The following is a 15,248-nucleotide window of genomic DNA, read 5'->3' as shown; positions in this document are numbered from 1 at the left end:
CTATGGCATTCTCCTGATGGTGCTGCCAATAATTGCCAGCAGTTGCGCCCGGTACGCCCCCCTTAATTTCCAAAGCGAAAATATATAGCTATATACAAATGGCAGTTTTGGGACTGTAAAATATCAAAATTTTCAAGCTCGCTTGCTTCGCTCTCTCGCATTTGATCGCAATGCCATTCTCCTGATGTTACTGCCTGTAATTACCAGCAGTTGCGCCTGGTGTCCCCCTCCCCTTTAATTTCCAAAGCGAAAAAATATAGCCACAAACGGCAGTTTGGGGACCGTAAAATATCAAAATTTTCAAGCTCGCTCGCTTTGCTCTCTCGCATTTAATCGCTATGCCATTCTCCTGATGTTACTGCCAGTAATTGCCAGCAGTTGCGCCTGGTGTGCCCCTCCCCTTTAATTTCCAAAGCGAAAAATATAGCCACAAACGGCAGTTTTGGGACTGTAAAATGTCAAAATTTTCAAGCTCGCTCGCTTCGCTCCCTCGCCGAGGATCTCACACCGTCACATAATGTACCCCCGCATGTTATAATTATAGTCCCTCACGGTGATGTTTAATTCCCTAGAATGTTGATTGAAAATGCCCTACAAACGCGACTTTTATACTCTGTTTTTACAAAAAGTAGCTACCGTGGGAGGGGGTATCCCACTCCCACATTCTCCCCCGTTCGGTCGCTTCGCTCCCTCGCCGAGGACCTCACACCGTCACTATACCCCCGTATGTTATAATCATAGTCCTTTGCAGTTATTTTTCCACTATGTTTAACTTAGATGCTTATGTATACGTGCCACTAACAATGTATGTATATATGCATTTGGACAGTGTATCATGACTAAATGTACATGATACAGGCACCAATAAATCCAAAAAAAAAAAAGAATCTCACAGGTACATTTAGTGTCAAAACGCAACCCCCTTGAAAAAAAGCTGGTGACGCCCCTGTACACGACAGCATGAAATACTGGGAAAGGAGTACAAGTATTAAAGCATCGTTCATTGTGGCTAGATTATAGAGAAGTGGTAATGTCTCTTGAAACAGTACTCAAGTGCACTCAACCTTCTGTATAAATGTCAACCATAGTGGTTGATGACAGGAGTAGTACATAAACTGCAGCAAACCTATAAATAGTCATGACCCATGCATGCGTCTCGTGACATGCTCAGCTTACACAAATATTCCTCAGAGCTAGCTAAAAGTGAAAGTCTACTTTAATTTCAGCTTGTCACCCTTTGACGATGTGTAGAGCCGTGTCGTGACGGCATGTCACCGAGCATTGAGATTATAGAGCTGCAACTTGAGACGTGTGAAGTCTTCTTTGTCCAGTTCCCATAAAATTTGCTCCTGGTGAGAATGCCGCAGTAGCAGATTATTTGACTTTGCAGCAAGTATGTGAGCTCAGACAAAGGTGACAACAATTTCAAAGTGTTCAATCTGATTTCCTTTAGAGACACAGTGCCCCCAAGCCATGGCTGAGAGTAAGGTAGTGATCAACAGTTACCAATATAAGAGTGCAATCCTGCTTTGCTTTATGTCTACAATGGGAGTGTGTATCTCATTTATGCCATCCCTCACTCAAGACGATGGACAGAAGTATGTCTTCTACCTGGTAAGAGTGAATCTGCTTTCATACGTGATCCTAGCTGTGACACTCACCATTTGGTTTTATCACAAAAAATCAGATCTGCATGGAGAACAGGCCATTTTGTGGCCACTTGAATGCCGACACTGTGCAAGGGCATTACATTGTCACATCGACAACGTTGAAGGAATATCCTCAAGAAATCTGACACATGCTCTCGCAGGAACAAGTAGGAATATTGCTACTAATTCTGAGGAAAGTCAATATCAGATGCCTCCAGAGCGAAGTGCTACAGTGGAACAAAATGACAGTATGCCATCTGCAAGTTCAGAGATGTCTGGAAGATGTTCCAGCAGGTCTTTCCTTTCCCGTTCCTCTAAAAGGTCCAGTGGTTTGGACTGCCACAATCCATCTGAGGACAGTGCTTCGAAGAATATACTAAGTCCAGGGTCCTTGCCTGTAGAACCTCTCACACAGCAATCCCAGACACCAGACAGTCATGCTCGCAATTCTCCAAAGGCTGTCCAAAGGAGTGTCACTTCCTTGGTTCCCTCAGAACAGGGGGAGTCTCTGCTGATGGATTCCTCACAAGAATCTTACCATTCGTCAAAGATGTCTTTGCCAAATCTGCCTACCCCTGAGACTAAACAGCTCAGAGCAGAGCACTCTGCTCCAAGAAACACTGCCCAGTGTTTGTTTGTCCCAAGACATAAATCAGTGCTGTATGTGTTTCAGGTGTTCAGTATTTTGTCACTTTGTAGTATTGCAATAGATGTAGTGTACAAGGGCCTTTGCAGCTATCAGGAAAACTCAGAAAAGGATGTCTTGATTACAGGTATGATTGAAGATGTCTGCCTCTTTGCAGGCATAGGGATTTGTCTCCGCATAATGAAATACCACTATCAGGCAGTTTTTACTGATAAAACTGTCTTCAGTGTGTATCTTGGTCAAGGATTTCCAGTATTCCTATCAGTTGCTGTGTGGCGTCTTGCCACACCTTTATGTCACTACTTGCATAACACACCTATAAGTCACTCTCAATCATTTCATTGTACCAATGTCACATGCTTTGAGTTTTTTACCTTTGCTCGAAGGCTAGCCCCCACCTTTAATGTGGAGTATGTAATCATTTGCGCTGCAATTTATTTGCAGTTGTGGGCAACTGTGTTGCCAAGATCTGTACTGGCTGCAAGTGAAGAAAAGGCCATATTTGAGAGGCTAAATGACAGGCACAGAGATGCATTCTTTAGCCAGATATGGAAAAAATTGAAAGTTTCCTTTTGGAAAAGAGAAAACAATATAATTGAGCTCATTTCAGAATCATCTAAAGCATCATGGGCCACCCAATGTCACTCCTTTGCTGTTGTGTCATTATCTGGTGTCACAGGAATAGCCTATATCACTTGGAACCACTGTATTCTTGAGCTGCCTTTGCTCAGACTAACCGATTCAGGAAAAGATGCCATCAGGCTTGCCAGTGAAATAGCCCTTGCCATCCCTTTCATTGTCATGTTCATTTGCCATGTGCATGCCTCAGAGTTTTTCTTCAAATTCCGTCCAAAAAAGGCCACCTACATTGCAGACGGTCTCTATAATGGACATGACTTGATCCTCCTGCTTTGCTCTTGCTTTGTATACGCTCTCCTTATCTTGAGAAGTGTGAGTGCTATTGAACTCCTTTGGGAAGGTGGCCAGAGTTTGTCCATTGGGGATGCTGCCCACTACTGGCTAGGTGCTGCTACTTCTTGTGTCTCTGTTGTTACAATGGCCCTGATGACTTTGTTTCTCATCGTGACCCAGAGACAAGCCGTGCAAGGTACCCGGGCAAGGCAGATTGTTGCAGTGACATTGATTTATGCGACATGTTTTAACATGGCACAGTGGTTTGAAACAACTTTTTTTGAATCGGAGGAAATCCTGATTAAGACTTTCTTCAACGACACCACAGGTGGTGTAATCAATCTGATTGTGGAACCCTTTATCACAACGTATGACCTCCATGCTGCTCTACTTGCATTTGACTCATATCAAATGTTGTATGCAACAGGTCATGCATAGAGTAGCTTGATATTGAAATTGATTCTGTCGATCAGCATTCACGGCCTGTCACTTCACATACAAAGACAAAATCTAAAGGGTGTGTGTACAGTTCTGGTTGAGGTGAGGATTTAGCTTTTAACGTTTTTTGAGATATTCAGAAACCACTCTATGAGATGTCAAAGAGAATGCAATTCTAAGGAGTATCAAAAGTTTATTTGATGAAAATCGGTTTGGAAATTGCTGAGATATCCAGAAACAAGGTGAAACAAAGAGATCCTAATAGAAGGCGTGGCCTGTCGCCTTTTATCATTATCACTTTTTTGATATCTCAGCCATTTGAAAACCAATTTTCATCAAATAAACGTTGAATCCTTCATAAAATTACATGCTCTTTCATATTTCATAAAAGGTTTCTCATTATCTCAAATTGGAATGGTCAAAACATGAATCCACATCTCAACCATTACTGTACAGTCCCTTTAACTTTGCTTTGGGTTTGTTACTGAAAGTTATTTTATGAAGTTCTGGAAAAAAAAAACCACCTTAAGTTCTTGTAATGTTCACTTATCATTATATATCATTTCAAAACCTGTGAAAATTCCATTGGTATATCGTTGTTGATTGGTTGTGGTATGCACATATGCAAATTTGGTAGAGTGATGGGCATTGCAAATGTGCAGTTCTGAGGTTAAAAACGTACAGAATATTTCAAATGTAGCAAACTCAGGTACTCAAAGATTTAATTATATTGCAAGAAGATGTTACCATACAGGTCTCTAAACAGACTTTATGGCACAGCAAGGTAATTGAGAAAAACACAAAATAAGATTGTATGATTTAATAGATTTCCAGGTTAAAAAAAACAAATGTCATTGTTTCCCTTATTTACTTTGTCCACTTGAAGGAGGTTGAAAATGGGGTGAAAATGCTTGGTTTTGATATGCACTTTATCAGAACAAGGCACATATCTTGTGGGAATTACAAGTATATGGGTGTGTGGCCTGTGTCACCTCATCACACATGAAACAGAGACGTAATACTCATGTAGTGTACTACATAAAATTGGCAGTATACAGTATACCAATGTACTGAAGGAACTATACATATGGTTGAAAGAGAGGGTATTTATAACTTACTTTGTTTTCAGGTATGATTAGTAGAAACTTACATGACCTTTAGGAAGAAATCTATAAAACCTTTGCACTCACAAAGAAGTAGAATGTTCTTTGTCCTGTCTTCCCCTACCCTATATTTCTGTCAATATTTTATATATCTGTGCTGCCCTGTGGAACCCCTGACATGGGAATCACAAAGTCCAATCTTGCACCCCTGTTCACAACTGCTTGGCACCATCCCTCAGGGAGATTTTAGATTTAGCAATTGAGGATCCCTATGATAAATGGCATGGTATGCAGGAGTATATTAATCAACTGGGAGTGGTTGGCATGATCAAAAGTTTTGGCAATTAAAGGGCAATATTAGGATATCTGTCTGTTACCCGTGGCCATATGTGTGAAGGAATCATGGGTGAACTTCAGTTAAATGTCTCACATGATCTTTCACATGATGCAGGATTTGATGGTTTTCCATCGGATCCATGATTGCATTTGTCAGGACGTGCTCCAGTACGTTGCAGCAGTCATGAATTGGGGATTGAGTCGGGTCTTTAGTTCCAGGGTTCATGCTGCGTGCCTATCTTGAAAACTGTTTTTTTTTTTCAATTACTGGCATGGAAAAGTGGGAATTTTTTTTTTTGGAAGTTTTGTGCATATCACCCAACATGATCAAACTAGTGTGACAAGGGAGCTTGCAAATTTATTGCCTATTATATGTAATCCTGTTTTAAACTTTGATTCCATGGAATAAAGACATGCCAAATTCATCTTACTACAATATGAATGAAGTGTAAAAAATAACTTCCACAAAAGTTTCCACTAATAGAGTTAGTTTTTGTGGTCAATTGACTTGGTTATCTGTCACATGAGAAGAGTTTATGAGTATGATAAGTGCAAAATGTTCTGATAAAAAAATCTTCCAGTGCTGTGTTAGCCCTAGTTGTTGAGTTGTGATGCCCTCAAAGGGCTTTGTTTTGTTTGCCTCAGTGATATACGTAAATTGATGTGTGCTCGGAAAAGGCCAGAATTATACACTGTTTCTTTGAGAGAATCTGATCCAATGTTTCCAAGTGCTTTATTGTGAATTCTTGTTTATCTTTCTTAGACTTTACATAATGTAAAGCAGAGTATGGGTTTATTGTGTGTGTGTGTGTGTGTGTGTGTGTGTGTGTGTGTGTGTGTGTGTGTGCGTGTGTGCCTGCAAGGGTGTGCATTTGTGTATACAATGTAGATCATGAAGTCGCACAAAGTGCACAATTTAAAAGGGATTAGTTCCATAGCTATATATTCATATTCATTTGATTGATTTTCAACATTGCAATCATAATTTTGTCCCTTTTTTCTTCTAAAGCAGAATGGCTATAACAGTGGTTTTTGTGTAGGGCTTAATTATACTTGAATTCCATCCACTATGAGGACCAGATCTATCTCTCGACCTATCCAGCTAGTCATTGACCTCTACCCACTTCTACCTCCCCATCTCCAATGAGTCAATGACCTTTTTCATCTCTCAATTGTATCCTAGAATTTTGGAATAGTGTCAGTCCTACCCTACAGTATCAGACAACATCCAGCCCCCATCTCAAATGTAGGCCCCCATTCATTACCCAGAATTGATGTAGAGTCTATAAACCACCCCAAAACTAGTCCCACCTTTATTTCTGTGACAATCAAAGTTTTACCCAATTGAAAATCTTACTCAAGTATGAAGACTCCAACCCATTCACCCCTCATTGTATGTTTACCAAGAACTTTGTGTACACTGTATACAGTTCGACCTCGATTATCTGGCCATGTCGGGACCGGCGCTCATCCGGATATAAGCGAATGGCCGGATACTAATGAGAGACACAATGTTAATGCATATAGCTGCCGTCCAAGCTGCCGTCCCAGTGCACTGGCAGCTAGGCAGGTAGCATACCCTGGAAAGCTGCGCCGTGATTTACTGACAAGTTTTCCATCCATGGTTCTTATGGTGAATTTATAGATCATGACTGCTTACTTTTACGATGATAATGTGGTGAGAATTGATGTTAGTTCTGTCATGAATATTGTAAGTAAATCGTGTGAGTTTTGTAGAAATTTTAATTGAGTTTAAAGTCACTGTTTTTTCTCAATTTTGGATGAAAAAAAAAATGTCCTTCACTGCATGAACGCATCCGGATAATAGAGATTTCTGGATAAAAAGAGGCCGCATAATTGAGGTCGAACTGTATATGCTGTATCTCGTGAATTGTAAGATTCAAGAGACTCTGGTTTTGACACGTGGAGTGAGAGGACATACCACAAGAGACATCTCAAATATTAAAAACACACTTTGGTGAGTTTGAAATATATTACCTGCATGTCATAAGCTACATGTATTTATTTGATGTACCTTAAAAATAAGATCCCAATCCCAATACACGACAGCATGAAATACTGGGAAAGGAGTACAAGTATTAAAGCATCCTTCATTGTGGCTAGATTATAGAGAAGTGGTAATGTCTCTTGAAACAGTACTCAAGTGCACTCAACCTTCTGTATAAATGTCAGTCATAGTGGTTGATGACAGGAGTAGTACATAAACTGCAGCAAACCTATAAATAGTCATGACCCATGCATGTGTCTCGTGACATGCTCAGCTTACGCAAATATTCCTCAGAGCTAGCTAGAAGTGAAAGTCTACTTTAATTTCAGCTTGTCACCCTTTGACGATGTGTAGAGTCGTGTCGTGACGGCATGTCACTGAGCATTGAGATTATAGAGCTGCAACTTGAGACGTGTGAAGTCTTCTTTGTCCAGTTACCATAGAATTTGCTCCTGATGAGAATATCTTATCTAAGCAAATTATTTGATGTTTTTCAGCAGCTATTGTAGCCCAGACAAAGGTGACAACAACTTCAAAGTGTTCAATCCGATTTCCTTTAGAGACACAGTGCCTCCAAGCCATGGCTGAGAGTAAGGTAGTGATCAACAGTTACCAATATAAGAGTGCAATCCTGCTTTGCTTTACGTCTACAATGGGAGTGTGTATCTCATTTATGCCATACCTCACTCAAGACGATGGACAGAAGTATGTCTTTTACCTGATAAGAGTGAATCTGCTTTCATATGTGATCTTAGCTGTGACACTCGCCATTTGGTTTTATCGCAACAAATCAGATCTGCATGGAGAACAGGCCATCTTGTGGCCACTTGAATGTCGACACTGTGCAAGGGCATTACATTGTCACATCGACAACGGTGAAGGAACGTCCTCAAGGAATCTGAGACAGGCTCTCACAGGAACAAGTAGGAATGCTGCCACTTCTGAGGAAAGTCAATATCAGATGCCTTCAGATCTTAGTGCTAGTGCCACAGTGGAACAAAATGACGGTATGCCGCCCACAAGTTCAGAGATGTCTGGAAGATGTTCCAGCAGGTCTTTACTTTTCCATTCCTCTAAAAGGTCCAGTGGTTTGGACTGCCACAGTCCATCTGAGGACAGTGCTTCAAAGAATATGCTAAGTCCAGGGTCTTTGCCTGCAGAACCTCGCGCACAGCAATGCCAGACACCAGACAGTCATGATCACAATTCTCCAAAGGCTGTCCAAAGGAATAGTGACACTTCCTTGGTTCCCCCGGAACAAGGGGAATCTCTGCTGACGGATTCCTCACAAGAATCTTACCATTCTTCAAAGATGTCTTTGCCAAATCTCCCTACCTCTGAGACTAAACAGCTCAGAGCAGAGCACACTGCTCCAAGAAACAATGCTCAGTGTTTGTTTGTCCCAAGACATAAATCAGTGCTGTATGTGTTTCAGGTGTTCAGTATTTTGTCACTTTGTAGTATTGCAATAGATGTAGTGTACAAGGGCCTTTGCAGCTATCAGGAAAACTCAGAAAAGGATGTCTTGATTACAGGTATTATTGAAAATCTCTTTTTCTTTGCAGGCATAGTGGTTTGTTTCCACATAATGAAATATCACTATCAAGCAGTTTTTACTGATAAAACTGTCTTCAGTGTGTATCTTGGTCAAACATATCCAGTATTCCTTTCAATTGCTGTGTGGTGGCTTGCCACACCTTTATGTCACTACTTGCATATCGAACCAATAAGTCACTCTCAATCATTTCATTGTATCAATGTCACATGCTTCGAGTTTTTTACCTTTGCTCAAAGGCTAGCCCCCACCTTTAATGTGGAGTATGTAATTATTTGTGCTGCAATTTATTTGCAGTTGTGGGCAACTGTGTTGCCAAGATCTGTACTGGCTGCAAGTGAAGAAAAAGCCATATTTGAGAGGCTGAATGACAGACACAGAGGTGCATTCTTTATCCATATATGGAGAAAATTGAAGGTTACCTTTTGGGAAAGAGAGAACAATGTAACTGAGCTCCTTTCAGAATCAACTAAAGCATCATGGGCCACCCAATGTCACTCCTTTGCTGTTGTGTCATTATCCGGTTTTACAGCAGTAGCCTATGTCACTTGGAACCACTTTGTTCTTGAGCTGCCTTTACTCAGACTAACCGATTCAGGAAAAGATGCCATCAGGCTTGCCAGTGAAATAGCTCTTGCCATCCCTTTCATTGTCATGTTCATTTGCCATGTGCGTGCCTCAGAGCTTTTCTTCAAATTCCGTCCAAAAAAGGCCACCTACATTGCAGATGGTGTCTATAACGGACATGACTTGATCCTCCTGCTTTGCTCTTGCTTTGTATATGCTCTCCTTATCTTCAGAAGTGTGAGTGCTATTGAACTCCTTTGGGAAGGTGGCCAGAGTTTGTCCATTGGGGATGCTGCCCACTACTGGCTAGCTGTTGCTACTTCTTGTGTCTCTGTTGTTACAATGGCCCTGATGACTTTGTTTCTCATCGTGACCCAGAGACAAGCTGTGCAAGGTAACCGAGCAAGGCAGATTGTTGCAGTGACCTTGATTTATGCGACATGTCTTAACATGGCACAGTGGTTTGAAACAACCTTTTTTGAATCGGAGGGAATCCTGATTAAGACTTTCTTCAATGACACCACAGGCGGTGTAATCAATCTGATAGTGGAACCCTTTATCACAACGTATGACCTCCATGCTGCTCTACTTGCATTTGACTCATATCAAATGTTGTATGCAACAGGTCATGCATAGAGTAACTTGATATTGAAATTGATTCAGTCGATCAGAATTCATGGACTGTCACTTCACATACAAAGACAAAATTTAACTTTGCCTTGGGTGTGTAACTATAAGTTATTTGATGTATTTCTGCAAAGAACTTTTAGGTTTTTTTTGTAATGTGCCCTTATCATCATATATTTTATCAGAACCTGTGAAAATTCCAGAAATTGGCATATTCTTGTTGATTGGAAATGGCATGCACATGCAAATTTGATGAAGTGATGGACATTGCAAAAGTGCAGTTCTGAGGTGAAAACATACAGAATATTTCAAATTTAATGAACTCGGGTACTCCAAGATTTAATTATATATAGCAAGCAAGAAGATTTTACCATATACATGTAGGTCTATCAACTGACTGTTTATGGCACACTGTAGCAAGGTAATTTTGAAAACACAAAATAAGATTCTATGATTTAGTAGATTTCCTGGTAAAAAATAAAATGTCTTTGTTTCCCTTATTTACTGTATAAGCTGTTATTTTCGCGAGGGTTTCATTTTCGCGAATTTCGCGAATCACAGTTGTATCGCAAATTTAACAAGAAAATGTCTCCATGCGCCCTGTTAACAGTGCATTAACTTAAGCGTCGGCATCAATTCGCAAAAACATCTCACAAAAATGTCTATGGCCTCGTCATTCGCAAAATATCTGTACACGAAAATAACAGCGTATACAGTACTTTGTCCACTTGAAGGAGTTTGAAAATGGGGTGAAAGTGCTTGGCTTTGACATACACATCAACAGAACAGGGCACATATCTTGTGGGCATTACAAGTATATGAGTTTTTGGCCTGTGTAATACTCATAACGTAGTGTACTACATAAAATCGACGGTATACAGTATACCAATCTACTGAAGGAACTATGCATATGGTTGAAAGATGGGGTATAACTTCCTGTGTTTTCTGGTAGTGTGATGATTAGTAGAAACTTACATGACCTTTTAAAGGTAGGAATCAATAAAAAGTTTGTCTTTGCAAATAAGTAGAATGTTCTCTATCCTGTCCTCTCCACCCTATCTCTGTCAATATTTTATATCTCTGCTGCCCTGTGGAACCCCTGACTAGGAAACAGGAAGTCCAATCTTGCACCCCTGTTCACAACTGCTTGCCACCAGCCCTCAGGGAAATCTTAGCAATTGAGGATCCCTATAATAAATGACATGGTATATAGGAGCGAATTGATCAACTGGTAGTGGAATTGGCATGATCAAAAGTTTTGGCAAAGCACAATATTAGGATATCTGTCTGTCTCCCTCAGCCATGTGGAAGAACTTGAGTTGTATCTCCTATGATCTTTCTTGTGATGCAGGATTTGATGGTTTTCTATGGGATCCATGATTGCATTTGTCAGGACGTGCTCCTGTACCTTGCAGCAGACATGAATCGGGGATTGAGACGGGTCTATATCAGTTTGAGGGTTCATAGTGCTGCTTGTACATCTTGAAAACTGATGTCACATTGTCCAGTTTCCAGTCAAATGGTGTTATGCTGCTGTTGGCAGAGGACTGAAAAATTATGGCAAAAATAGATATGATCTCAGCTAGTTCCCCAAGGACTCTTCGGTTGAAATTATCTGGTCCAGGTAGGTGCTTTCCCAGGCCAAAATTTATGGAGAAAACTCTTTTCACATTAACTGAGATGTGAACAGCCTTTGGTTGGCATATCTTTCAGTTGTGTGAGAATTCTTTGTTTTACTGATGCCTTCTCTCATTGTGCTCTCTAGAAATGCTGAGTTTGGATGCCGGCCAGTTCTTTTTGGTCTTAGACTAGCCATACTTCTGTTTTTAGAGGAACTATGCCAATATTAGATGATTTCTGTTTTTTGATGTTTTGTTTGACTGGAGAGGGCTTTAGATTAGCCTAATCAAATGTATCAAGACAAGTTCAGTACAATCTTTAGAGAAATTGCTGAACTTCCCAATTGAGATGCGGTGTTTGTGTTTTACACCTGACACCCATGTTTATACCCAGGATAGTCATTTTGTATTCTAGTGGCCATTTGTTCAGTTGATGTCTTTTTCTTATGAGAAGATGCAAGGCTGTGGTTAGCCAAGGCTTGATGTTGTCCTCAGCTTGAGCTTGGTTGTGCAGAATGTGTTTCAGGAATGCTGCATAGAGAATGTCCATTTTAAGAACCCCGACTCCTTTGCTTGTACGTACCGTAGTAACAGCTGTTTTTTTTTTGTTTTCAGTTGTAAGAGAGCAGTTTCTCCATTTCACAACTTTAAAGGCCTTCCCAGTCAGCATTTGTGTATAACTGTACAAGTTAAGGTTGAGGCTTCATTTCTTCTTCTTAAGTATGTTAATTGACACAGGCCTACACTGAGTGAGGAGAGGCTCTGCTCTTCAGATATCCCTTTAGTTGTGTTTATGAAGCCAGCACGACAGACAAGATGTCCTTTCTGAATGAATGCACATCCAGAGATTTCAAGTTTGAGTGAAAAATGGACCATACCATCAGACCCACGGATGAAGATTTATCCAGCTATGGTGATAGACACATTCTGTCTCGAGCAATGATCAGTGGAATTATACGAGAATGTTGTGCTATGCTTTGGTTGGAGGTTTAATGCAGTTGCAGGAATTGCACTTTTATAAGTATAATTGTCATGAAAAGAATTCGTACTCCAATGATTGAACATGGCAAATAAAATCAAACTGTTATGACTCTTTGGTGGCCTCGCATGTGTTATGAAGGTTTATTCTAGATATATCGCTTTAGGGCCATGATAAGCTGTGGGAGATGCCAGTACTTTGCAAACAGAATTGTTATCAATTGCTTTGCTGCATAGTTACAGAGGTTGAAAATATGGAATCGTAGCCCTATCCGAATCCTTGTCATCAGCGGCAACATGAAAATGCATACGGATAAATCCCAAAACCTTCAGTAGTTCTCAGGTGTGAAGGCTGACACATACCTCTTGATATGGTCATGAAACCTGAAGATTGAAGAGCTGAAGCGAAGCTGAAACCAAAGGTAAACATGGTATGATAATGTCACACAGTGTACACTGTTAAAGTAATGCCATGTCGTAATATCAGTCATTTTGTCAACAATGGAAATAGACAGGAGATAGGTCTTGTTTGACTGATTGTCTGTCGTGCAGTTATGCCCATCTCAACTTGTAACCATATCTTTGCATTGAATCAGAGATGTCAAGTGAAACATTGATGTTCATGTACTCCCTCACACTGTTTACCCCCTTTTTATTTAAATTGTGAAAACCACCTCTGAGTGATGTTGCAATATTGCTAATTTTGTCCATGACCAAGGAGTTATGAAAGTGCGTAATTATAGAGAGTTCAAAGGCTGTTTTACCTCAACACTTCTCAAAATTTTAGTGTTCTTGACTTCATTCTCTGTAGCCCTGGTGTCAGGAATTAAATGACGACAATTTCTGCTGATATATCAACATTACAGTGATTTTGATCAGTTTTGTGTGCCCACCCTCTCATTTTTTTTTAAATGATAAGAGAAAGTGTTTCACCTTGAGCCCATTCCTGCTACCGTTTGTTCTTTTCAGGAGAAAGGATTCATCAACTATTTTGGAGAGCAGCGTTTTGGGGCATCAACATTAGATCCATCAAAAGCCATGACAACCATTACTCCTGCAGATATAGGGCGTGCCATGCTGCAAGAAAAATATGTAAGATTGACAGCACTTTTATCTACACTCGGCAAAAAAAGAAAGCAAACACTTTTTCAACTTCATCTTTCTCATAGATTATTTGGTTAATGTTAATATTTCATATACCGTGTTAAAGGTAATTTAATTGGCTATCAACCTAGTACCAGTAGGTCAATAAAAAGGAAACTTTATGCATAAGTGAACACATTCGTTTTTCTCTTCCAAGGCACAAAAGTAAAAATTGCAAAAATGGACAAGTTGTTAACAGTATTCAAGCATAAGTGCTCTTCCATATAACAATGAAACAAAAGACAGATTCAACACAATAAGAAATGCTAATTAATTTACAAAAATCAATTTATGATCTCTATAATGTCTCTGCAACCTTCCAAAGATAAAGAAAGGCAAAAAAATAGTGGAGGAAAATGAAGAATCTTCTGTCAAATCCATATTCAAAAGGCATGAGAGAAGAAGCAATGGTAACAAAGATGGTAGAAATTTGAAATGTTATTCCAAATTAAGAAAATGTGAAATAGTATATTTGGTTCTTTAATTTGTCTCATGAATTCTTCAATTCCATAATAAAAGGGTGTGTACAGTTCTGGTTGAGGTGCGGAATTAACTTTTAACGTTTTGCAAGATATTCAGAAACCACTCTATGAGATGTCAAAGAGCATGCAATTCTAAGGGGTATCAAAAGTTTATTTGATGAAAATCAGTTTCGAAATGGCTAAGATATCCAAGAACAAGGTGAAACAAAGAGATCCTAATAAAAGCGTGGCCTGTCGCCTTTTATTATTATCACTTTTTTGGATATCTCAGCCATTTGAAAACCAATTTTCAACAAATAAACGTTGAATCCTTCTTAAAATTACATGCTCTTTCATATTTCATAAGAGGTTTCTCATCCTCTCACGTAGGAATGTTCAAAACATGAATCCCCACCTCAACCAGTACTGTACAGTCCCTTTAAAAAGCAAAAAAGAAATTCTGTTCATTTTATCACCTTTGCGGCTTACTCCCTATGTCATCTAAATTTCAAGTTGACAGAGAATGCCCATGTTCAACCTTCAGTTTCCCCACTATGTTATGTTTGAGAATATAAAGAGAAACAAGGGAATGAAAACTTATTTCTGCTATTTCATTCATGTCTCCTATTGCATTAAATGGGTCTTCTGATATCATTGTTATCTTGGAGGGCATTTACATATTAATTTCATTGTGTCAATTTCTGCAATTTTTACTTTTTTGCCTTGGAGGACAAAAATGAATGTGTTCACTCATGCATAAAATTCCCCTTTGTATAAACCTAACAGATTGATAGTCAATTAAATAGCCTTTAGAGTGGTATATGACACAATGATTTTTATGAAAATCTTCTATGAAAAATATGAACTGTAAAAAGTGTTTGCTTTCTTTTTTTTACTGAGTATATTTCATGCAAATTGATCTGACATGCATTCTGGTTCTGTTCCAGTGTGGCTGCAGAAGAATGAGAGGATTCGTTTATTAGCTCTTATCACTTTCAAATCAATTCTTGCTTTGCAGTGAATTCCATTTAATCAAAAACATCCGTACATCTATCGAAATTTAGCCCATAATGTGTTCTATCTCCAGGCACTTCACTTGCAAAGTTTTTTTTTGGTTTTTGTTTTTTCATCACCATTCAGTAATTCCTTCAAACTTTATCAAGTTGGCAAGTAGCCATCACATGTCTCAGTAGAAGAGAGAAGGCC

The 15,248-nt window shown here is 39.5% G+C and overlaps 1 protein-coding gene across 1 annotated transcript in view; it reads left to right on the top strand.

Annotated features, from left to right (window-relative positions):
- The window catches only part of LOC139740560 (pseudouridylate synthase PUS7L-like), an 89,139-nt gene that overhangs the window by 66,187 nt on the left and 7,704 nt on the right, over positions 1-15,248 (top strand). The window contains exons 4-5 of the mRNA XM_071651145.1: positions 1,919-1,933; positions 13,411-13,530. Of these exons, the coding sequence (XP_071507246.1) occupies positions 1,919-1,933; positions 13,411-13,530 (135 nt within the window). The remainder of the gene's footprint in view (positions 1-1,918; positions 1,934-13,410; positions 13,531-15,248) is intronic.

The sequence above is a fragment of the Diadema antillarum genome, unplaced genomic scaffold, assembly GCF_040938485.1.
Source record: "Diadema antillarum isolate AM-2024a unplaced genomic scaffold, OU_Dant_1.0 seq00000861_RagTag, whole genome shotgun sequence".
NCBI classification, from domain to species: Eukaryota; Metazoa; Echinodermata; class Echinoidea; order Diadematoida; family Diadematidae; genus Diadema; species Diadema antillarum.
Note: the sequence above shows the minus strand (reverse complement) of the source record. Positions and strands in the feature narration are given on the sequence as shown.